Source organism: Callospermophilus lateralis, chromosome 13 (genome assembly GCF_048772815.1).
Source record: "Callospermophilus lateralis isolate mCalLat2 chromosome 13, mCalLat2.hap1, whole genome shotgun sequence".
Lineage (NCBI taxonomy): Eukaryota > Metazoa > Chordata > Mammalia > Rodentia > Sciuridae > Callospermophilus > Callospermophilus lateralis.
The window spans coordinates 71,651,935-71,662,166 of record NC_135317.1 but is presented as its reverse complement, the minus strand read 5'-3'; the positions used below and the strand labels follow the sequence as shown (position 1 = coordinate 71,662,166).

The 10,232-nt window shown below is 41.5% G+C and overlaps 1 protein-coding gene across 7 annotated transcripts in view; it reads left to right on the top strand.

Annotated features, from left to right (window-relative positions):
* The first annotated feature begins 1,195 nt into the window (after positions 1–1,195).
* Positions 1,196–10,232, top strand: part of Rcor3 (REST corepressor 3) — a 45,220-nt gene continuing 36,183 nt past the window's right edge. For 3 of the 7 annotated variants that reach the window (XM_076832033.1, XM_076832038.1, XM_076832036.1), the window contains exons 1-3: positions 1,196–1,554; positions 1,950–2,006; positions 8,681–8,758. In XM_076832033.1, the coding sequence (XP_076688148.1) occupies positions 1,389–1,554; positions 1,950–2,006; positions 8,681–8,758 (301 nt within the window). In that variant the 5' untranslated portion in view covers positions 1,196–1,388. Of the gene's footprint in view, positions 1,555–1,949; positions 2,007–8,680; positions 8,759–9,135; positions 9,315–10,232 lie in introns of those variants that run through there. The other 4 variants (XM_076832034.1, XM_076832039.1, XM_076832035.1 and 1 more) reach the window with 3 other exon arrangements.

The window sequence follows — 10,232 nt, the reverse complement described above, 5'->3', positions numbered from 1 at the left end:
TTTGTAAACTATTTCACTGGTACTCCTAAATATTGCTCGGCATACATCTGTATATTACACACAGTAAGTCCTCACTTGTACTCAAAGAGAGACTATCATGAATAGCCCCTGATGCCACACAGCCTGGCAAACAGCAGACACTCTCAACTCTGGTGAACGAATAAATGCAGCTGAGAAAAGCATTACAAAGCACCTCTCCTTCCAGGCTGGAAACTCTGCCAGAATGCAGCTCTTGCCTCACCTCTACTTGAGGACTCTGCCTGCCCACGGATCTGCTCCAAGCTATCACCATAGGTCAGGGCGGACACAGAAAGTGCCAACTGGGAAAGGACTTCGTCTAAATTTTATTTTCCCACTCTCGGCGTTTATCCCTCAACTACTAAAGAGAGATTAAATAGAACGGAGTGATGGGTAGCGGAAGACAGAGTGAACGTGTCCCCACTCCCCGTGCGGGAGGGTGTTTTAGCAAAACACAGGGGCATTCTCAGCCTCGAGAAACTCATCTTGCCACCCTCAGTCTCTCTCGGGTATTGGGCCCCAATTCAGAGATCCAGGAAAAAAAAAAAAAATGTAGCTCCAGGTCGCTATGGCCGAAACTACTTGCTGGCTGGGCCACGGCGGACTCAAGGCCGCCACACTAGACCTCGCGACTGCATGACGGGCAGGCGCGCGCCGCCAGCTTGTCGCTGCCGGAGGACCGCGGGAGCCGAGCAGCCGGCGGCGGCAGTACCTTGGGAGTACCGCGCTCCCGCCGGGGTCTGGCGGATCGCCTGACCTGCGACTGCACACCAGACCGGAGGCCGCTCCCCCCACGACTAGGGCGGTCGGGTCTAGCCGGGTTTTCTCAGGCTGACCGCGTTCCTTCCGCCCTGAGAGGGCAAAGAGTCCCGCTCCCTCGCGAGCACCTCTCGCCCGTGCTCCCGAGCGCCCCCTAGGAAGGACGCCGAGTGGCGGCTGCGTCTCTACGGCGGTCTTCCGAGCGCACGATGGGGGTGGCCCGGCCCGGCGGCGAGCGGGGCTTCCCCGCCCCTCCCCCTGCACTCTGCTCCCCTCCCCCTCTGGCGGCCGGAACCTCCCTGCGGGGCGGAGTGATACCGGCGGCGGCGTAGAGCGCGGCGCGGCCGTGAGGGGCGCCCGGGACTGCGCGGGGCGGGCGGCGGCGGCGGAGGGAGGAGGGGAGAGAGGCGGGGCCGGGGCGGGTTGTTGTGAGGCGACTGCGCTACTGCCGGACCGGGGCGGTTATGGCGGCTCCATATTAACACCCTCCTCCTCCGCCGCCGCCGTCTCCTCCTCCTCCTCCTCTCCCTCCGCCCGCGCTCGTAAGCCATCTCCCCCTTCACCCTGACGCCTACCTCTTCCCCACACCTTTCCCCCTCCCCTCTTCTACCATGCCCGGCATGATGGAGAAAGGGCCCGAGTTACTGGGGAAGAACCGATCGGCCAACGGCAGCGCCAAAAGCCCGGCGGGCGGCGGCAGCGGCGCCTCCTCCACCAACGGCGGGCTGCACTACTCGGAGCCCGAGAGCGGCTGCAGCAGCGACGACGAGCACGGTGGTAGCCTCGAACTCCTCCCCGCCAGCCCGCCTGCCCCCCTCCTCCCTCCTCCCCTCCCCCAGCCCCCTCCCCTCGCCGCGCTCCCGCCCTCCCTCCCCTCGGAGCCCGGGCGCTGCGGTAGCCTCGAACTCCCGGTGCAGTGCAGCAGCACCCCGCGACCCCCGTCCCTCCGCCCTCGACCAATCCTCCGCCCTCGCCCCCCCCAGCTCCCCGCCCCCCATCCGCTGCCATCTCCCGGACTGCCCCGAGTTAATATCTTCCCATCCACCGCCGCTTCTGTCCTTTCTCCAGCAATTTTTATTTTTTTATTAAGTGTCTCTTAATTTTTATTTTTTTCTTCTTTTTTCATTTTTATTTTATTTTTTATTTTTTTATTTTTTGGCATTGCTTTGCAGATGTTGGGATGAGAGTCGGAGCTGAATACCAAGCTCGGATCCCTGAATTTGATCCAGGTAGATATATTTGCTTAAGGAAAATCTCGTCTCCCCTTTTCTGGGCTTGGTTTGGGGGGCCGTGGTAGGGGTCCGGGTGTGGGGCTTGGGAGGGTTGTGGGGCTGGGTTGGGCTGGGCAGGGCAAGGCAAGGCATCTCTGGCGGAGAGGCTGTCAGGCTTGGCCGGGCAGTGACACGGGGCGTGTGGGCAGATGTGTGCATTGCAAGGTTAACATGGTTTCCTTTGGAGACCACTTGCCCGCTGATGGCATCGCCTTTCTGCCCCCGCAGCACGAAGCTGGGGTCGGGGTGAGTGGAGTCGGAGGAGTCCGAGGCCGGGGAAGCAGGGACTGCGGAGCCGGGGGCTGGAGGAGAGAGGGCGTACGGGCTACGTGTAGACAAGCCTGCAAATGTCAGTTGCCACATAACCGGCCCCCGGGAACCACTGGCCGAGCTCTGCAAGGACAGGCTGTGAAGGCCTGGGCGCCTGTCACCCGCCCAAGCCAAGGGCAAGCCCTGCCGACCCCCTTGCAGCCGGGATTGTCTCTTTTCTTTCTTTTTGGCTAGGTGGTGTGGCTTTGGCCGCGGCATCTCTGCGGAGTGTTGAAGCCGCGGCGGAGAAGGGGTGGGGGAAGGGAGTGGGGAGACGCCAGCGGCACACCTCGCTCTCCAGCCAGCCCTAGGAAGTCAGACCACAGGACAGTGGCTGCGGCTGCCAAGGAGACATTTTCTCCCCGAGCAGCCAGGTTCCAGCGTCCTCTGCCAACCCAGCTTGCGGGCTCCCAGTCTACTTTTCTCCAAACAGGCTCCCTCGCGGTCACGGGATTTCAGCCTGCGCGGGGATTGGGCGAGAGTTCCGCATATGGAGGCGCCCTTGCTGGAGCCTCTCAGGAGTGGAGCGCGTTTTCTCCTCCCTACCCCGCCCAGACTCTCTTCAGTTCAGGCTTTAGACAGGCTTAGAAAAGCCCCCTCCCCTTTTTTCTTAGTTGTCCATTTTTTGCCCAGTGCCCATTCATATCAACATCGTGTCTGACTCTTGAATTATGTTAGATGTTAATAGTGCTTACTTGAATTTTGTAGAGGGAGACAGCATGAGGGGGATGGATATGTTCGTTTTCTTCCTCCCTGTTAGAACAGTGCAAAATTAGATTTACCAACCATTTGAACAGTTTAGGTAGCAGCTCTTCTCCCATGGGAAGAGGATAAAATAAAATAATCAGTGTTAAAAGGATTGTCAAGACAGTCCCTTTTCCAGTAGGTGAAAACAATGTTAGAAGAGTGCTCACAAGATCCAGGTCAAAATGACATGACTGTTAGTTCATTTTATGCAAAGGCTATCAGTATGTGTACTGGTGGGTTTCAAGTATTCTTAAACATTTTTGTAAAACTAATTTTCCTATTCATGTAACTAGTAAGTGAATGGCACTTGAACATCACCGTGTACCTCAGGGTTTAGCTTGACATTTAGAAAAAGCATACCTTGGCTTTAGGATAGACTTAATTTACCTACTCTTGTTTTTGAGCTCTGAGCAAGTCATTGGCCTTCCTGAATCTGTTTGCCAAACTATTTTATGGTATTATTGTCAGGATTAAATGATGGGGCATATGGCTCATCTTATTCAGTAGATTAAATTTCAAAATTATGAGAAATTATTCTCAGTATATTTACACCTTTTTCACTTGGAAGTTTCGTTAGTACACTGTGCTTCTCTTGATATGATAAAGTTATTTCCAAATTAGAACTTAGCAGCCAGAATTATTTCATAAGTCAATAAGCATATCTTTTTGTCCCATTAGGTCAATGTGAATAAACATTTGTTTCCTGTACAGGTTAATTAGGGGTTTTGTGTTTAAGAACCAGACATCATACTGAAGTGAACTTATACTGTAAAGCGTTTTTTAAAAATAATAAACCATGGAATGAATTTCAGAATTTAAAGAATAATTCATTAAAACAAAATATTGTTTAGGTGGTTTGACACGATGGCTATTTGGACTAACCAACTTAATTGAATATACTTTGCTTATTTTGAACATAAGTAGAATAATCTCCAGTCCAAGCATATAATTAAAAACAATTACCATTTAGCCTTAGATAGGCTTTTCTGTTCTGACCGTAGGTCAGTTCTGCCAACTAAATGTATATTATCAATTTGTAGACATTTTTTAAACATAAATATGTATGTGTGTGTGTATTATATATAAATTTTTTTTTAGTTGTCCACAGACTTTTATTTATTTATATGTGGTGCTGAGAATTGAACCCAGGGCCTCACACATGCTAGGCAAACGCTCCACCACTGAGCCACAACCCCAGCCCCAGACATTGTTTTAGTAAGGAAATATACTTTTTGCTGCTCTGTTTTATTCCAAGTGTGGAACTATACTTCAGAGTTTTCATTTTATATTAATTCAAAATAATTAGGTGAGAATTTGCATTTTGAAAAGATAATAATGGAAGAGATACTTATTAACTTATGACAGAAATTGAGAAGTAGCTACGCTATCCTTTTCTCCTACCATTTCATTGTGAGTATCTCATAAACCACTCAGCCCACCTTTGTGAAGATTATTCACCCATAACCCTAATAAGTCATCTGACAGAGAAAATTACTTAGGTACTGAAATTATTAAGACAAAATGTAGAAAAAATAAGATTATTTGTGAAGGGTATTTTTATTGAAAGATATGATGGTTGTGATAGAAATTGAGCACATAATTAATTTATCAGTGATAAAAAATAGTTACTGATAAATTACTGATAAACTGATATGTAGATTTATGTTGGAAAACTAAAGTTAGGAGATCAAGGACATTTTCTTAAGGGATCATTGCTAATAATGTCTTTAAAATTTACAAACTAGATTTCTGATTATTTTTCAATCATTTACTAGTTCTTCCTTTTATTTAGTGGTCACTGACATCTTACTTCATGAAGAGTGGTTTTCCGTAGTGAATCTTAGCTCTGATCATATGCCGTTAGTAAGGATGGTGATCTTAGGTGAACTATCTGACTTTTCTAGGCTTTAAATTTCTTATTCATAAAAGGGAGGTGTTAAGTGTATCACAAGATTAAGTGAAAATCAATGTATACACAGTAGGAGTTTTCAAAATATTTTGCTTATATACCCATAAACATTTTGGAACAACAGATTCATATATTTTAAAGTTGACATCTCTTGTAACTGAGTTTAAGTAATTGAAGAATGTAATCTGTGGTATATTAAATGCATCCATTAAATACACTTTATTGATATGATCTTTCTTATCTCTTTTGTAAAATACATTGGTAGATTCCTTAAAGTCTGAAAGTTTACATTATTCCTCTTTTGTCTTTGAAATCATTTCCATGCATTTTCCCCACAGAATTTTATCTTCCATAATATATTTGTATGCTTGGAAGTATTTTATTGATCACCTACCCAACTTCTCTACTTCTCTACTTCACAATATGTCCAACTTTTTTTTCATAATATATATTCTTGTGAACATAAGATGCTACGTGAATAGCTTTTCTGACTTGAAGTATTGCATCACTGATTAAAATTGTAATAGTTATATCTCAAAGGAGGGTTTTGTTGACACCTTGTCTGGAACCCTTTAAGTTTTAAAATTCTAGTCGTTGTGTTCTTGTAATATTTGGAATAGATAAGACATTTTTTGTTGTTGTTTTGTTAAGAGAAGGGCATTTTTTAAAGAGGGATGACAGAACTAGAAGCAGCACATAGTAATCCCCCAATATCTGCAGGGATATGCAATAACTTAAGGTAGGCCTTAGCAAACTCAACATTTTTTTTTCTTATTAAGTCAAGAACTTCCAACTTTCACTTAAAGTATTTTGTGACTTTCCTTTGGCATATTTGAATTGTCACTATTGCTATTCTTGCACTTTGGGGACATTGTTAAGTAAAATAAGAGTTACCTGAATACAAGGACTGCAGTACTACTACAGTTAATCCGATAACCAGAACAGCTGCCAAGCGGTAGTACATACAGCATAGATATGTGGGACAAAGTGGGGTAATTAAATCCCAGGGAGGACTGAGTGGGACTGGGTGAGATTTCATGATGCTGCTCAGGTTGGTGTGCAGTTTAAAACTTATGAATTGTGTATTTCTGAAAATTTTCACTTAATATTTTTGGATCTCAGTTACCACGGGAAGTGAAACCCAAGATAAGGGGGGACTACTTTATGTAACATAATTGACAGATGAGTTGTCAGGCAGATTGTCTTGGGAAAGAAAACAAAGTTCAAAGTCTGAAAATTAATTCCCTTAAAATTTATTTATTCTTATGTATCCCTGGGAGTCTTTGCTGACCCCAGTTTAAAGTTGGTATATCAAGTGTATTATTTAAAGCCTACTATATATAAATAGTAGAATTTTTAGAATATTCAGACTATCTCACTCTTCGTTTTTTAAGTTCATTATTTAGTGTGTCTGTTCCATGATTTCCATCACAGTCCTTAATTTTAATGCCTTAAAGGAAATCTAAAAACTTAGATTTTTTTTTTACATATTTTGAAATTTGCTGTTGATAAGAAGTCTTAGCCTGTCAAATTGTATTATGGTTTCTTAGTTGGTTGTCCCCAGTAGCCTCATAAATTACCAACTGTGTGTAAAAGAGATCCAAGTGACTTCAAAAAATTAAGCTTTTAAATGTTTTATTTAAATACTGCTTTAACAGTCTATTTTTAGAACTGACATGGCACTACATAGTCTTAAAATTATGGTAGCTTTCAATATAGGTTTGGGTTTGCTTTTAATATATTCAGAAGATAATATACTTCTAAGGCTTGATTACTTTGTAGGTGAATCAGGTTTGATTCTCACTATTACTGAATATGAAGATAGTATTTGGGTATGCGTTTAAATATTTTTACAGTTAAAATAAGCATTAAGCTTATTTATATCCTTTAAATATTTGTTTAGTGTAGTTTTTATACTAGAATGGGTAAAGCTTTATTGGATGCAAAGTTTTCTAAAGCATAATTATTTTAATAGGACAAGTTACTCTCTTTATCTTTTATAGTAGGATGAATAAGATGAGATGTTAGAAAAACAAAAAAGGTCATTTCAGTTATTCAGTCTTATTTTCAAAGGATGGGTGAGAGAATATTAGCCATTTGAGTTATATCCCCATGAGGTTTCACTTATTTATTTTAGGTAATGGTTGATGAGAAGAAGCCTTTCCAGGATAAAGAAGGGAACCTAAGTAAAAACTATCTTAAATAAACATGCCAGTAATATTAAGTCTTCTATAATGCGTATCATGTATCTAGCACTTACATTAATTCAGTTTTTGAACAACTCTATGAAGTAGGTAAGTACTCAACATTGCTATTTTTAGAGATGAGGAAAACTGAGGCTCAGACTGATTATGTGGATGTACCCAAGGAGACACAACTACCAAGTGTCCGAGCTAGGATTCAAATTCTGGGAGTCTGACTCTGATCCACTTGTGTAAACATCAGTTTTCTCTTGGACCTAGTTGACCCACATACTATTGAAAATGTTAGAGTCCAGGGTCAGGGAAACATTCTAAAATGCCTGATTAGGCATTTTCTGCTATCAGACAGAATTGCCCTCTACTCGTACCTCTTTTAACCCCTGTGTCAAAAGAACTATTAGTCCCACAGCTTAGATGCCAGTTTCTATCAGGTCAAGCCCTTCATTACAATACTAGGGATTTGGGGGGAAACATGATTGATATTGTTCATGGGAAATTTTTTCTTTAAAAGTTCAACTTTTGTTTAATGAGATATAATTTACACTTTATGTAAGAGTGAGTTGCAAGGAAATGTATTTAATTGATAAGCATGATATGCTATTAAGACTTAAGTCAATGTATTTCATTTTCTATTATATATGATTTAACTGATGTTATTGTTAAAATCCATTATGCAAAAAGAATCAGTTCCATGTTAAAGGATTCAAGTTTAGGACATTCACTGGATTAGATTTTATTAAGTCAAGGCTTCTGACCAACATAGATAGAATTTCTGTTTTATTTCCTTTGAATGGGTTGACTATTTTGCATTTGTATATGTAGGTATATTTATTTATTTATTGGTACCAGGGATTGAACTCAGGGGCACTTGAACACTGAGCCTCCTCCCCAGTCCTCTTTTGTATTTAATTTAGAGACAAGGTCTCATTGAGTTTCTTATTCTTAGGGCCTTACTTTTGCTGAGGTTGGCTTTGAACTCATGATCCTCCTGACTCAGTTCTTGAGCCACTGGGATTACTGGTGTGTGCCACCAGGCCCAGCTTGCATTTATATTTTTACATGGGAGTCTGACAAAAGCAGACACTACTATTTTAAAAATTATAGCAATCTTGGCCGATTTAGAGTGAGACAAAACAATACCTGAGGTATTTTCTCTACTTTAAAAATTCAGAATTCTTAGTGATGATTCCTAATATATGTAGTAATATGTAGAAGGTTGAATCAGATTCTGTTAGGAAATAGGAATATGTAATCTACTTCAGAAAGTCTTTTTAATTTAAGTTGGCCAAGCAACAGAATTTGCAAAATTTCCTATGTTATCATAAATGGATATTACTGTCTTTAAATGTATTTTTCTTCTCTTTGTTTTCCTATACTTTCTTTGTCCACCTTTGCAGGTAATGTTACACTTACTTTCAATGTAAATAAATTGCATAATATTCAAAGTAATTAATTTTTTTCCCCAGGTGCTACAAAGTACACAGATAAAGACAATGGAGGGATGCTTGTATGGTCTCCATATCACAGTATCCCAGATGCCAAATGTAAGTTTTCTGAGATTGAACATTAAGGTTAACAGGGATCTATCAGCCAGTTCAAAATGCAACTTATGTTTGTTTTTGAGTCTTAGATTCTTATAAGAAAACAATTTTGTTGTTTTTTGTTTTTGTTTTTGTTTTTTTTAATGGAGGTTGTTATATTAGAATGTTTTTCCTTTTGAAAGATAGTGGGTTGATCATTCCAAGTTGTGTCAGGCCCATGAAGAATGAAAAACCTAGGATCTGATGGCATTGCTGCTTAAATCCTCAAGCAGGGGAGGGAGTTACTATATAGACCTCTGCACAGGCTTTTCCTCAGTATATGGAGCTGTAAAGAAATGCCTTCAAACTTCAAAGAGCCCACTATCATTACCATTTTAAAGAGGAAAGGGGAAAGAACTGACTTCAGCAGCCATCAGGTCATCTTTGTGCTCTCCATTTCTGGACGGAGACCTTCTGGATCATTGACCATGCACTTCTTGAATCATGGTGTGGCTTTAGACTTCAATGTGATGTAGCGGACCTGATCCTTTGCGGCACATCAGATATAGGAAACGTGCAGGTAACAACACTAAGATCCCCGTCCCTCCATTCAGTTATCATTGAACTTATTAAATAACAACAGCAACAGCAACACTGAACAGACATTCTAGAAGCTATAAAATAGCTTGTCTTTTTAAAATATTTACTAACATCATAAAGATGTATCATGCTTTCAGTCTCAAGAAAATTAATGATGTCCTATGTATCATGTGCATAGTAAGTCTAATCACGCTTATTGATGCAATAAGAAAACTAAAAATTGAAAACTGAGTGTACTTTTGCATACCTGATAATTCTTCCTATTTAAGAACTCTAGAATACCAACTAAAGGTGTAGCTGGTAATCTAGGAATATGTTCTTTTGTGGCATTCTTAATTGAAAACATGAAATTGTTCATTTGGTCTCTGGAGTTGTGTACTGAGAATTTGAAAGATTGGGTTTCCCAGGTTTAATTCTCTTAAAGGCAAAGGTTTTCATTCACAAAAATCATCAGGGTGTCATTGCATTTTGCTGTTTTAGCCTTGTTTTATACAGTGGTGCACTTCTTAGAAAAGTAGAAAACAAAATCCAGAAAGCTAGCATGACCTTAGTAGTGTGGTGTCCATTTAGAATATCCAGTAAAGGTCTAGGGCAGTGATCTTAAATCCTGGATGTGCATTGGAATCATTTCGGAAACTTTCTTTTAAGAGTACTGATGTCTAGCATTCCTCTTGAACCAATTAAATCTAAATATTCACAGGTGAAGCCTGGGCATCTTACTTTTTAAGCTTCCACACTGATTCTAATACATAGCCAGGGTTGAGAACCACTGGTTGGTTGGTATTGGTTAGTTTTCTATCTATAGGACTATAAAATACTTTTATTAAATTTAATCAGCATATATTTAGATGTAATGTATTTAAATGCTGTGGATTCTAAGCAAAATGTAATATTTGGA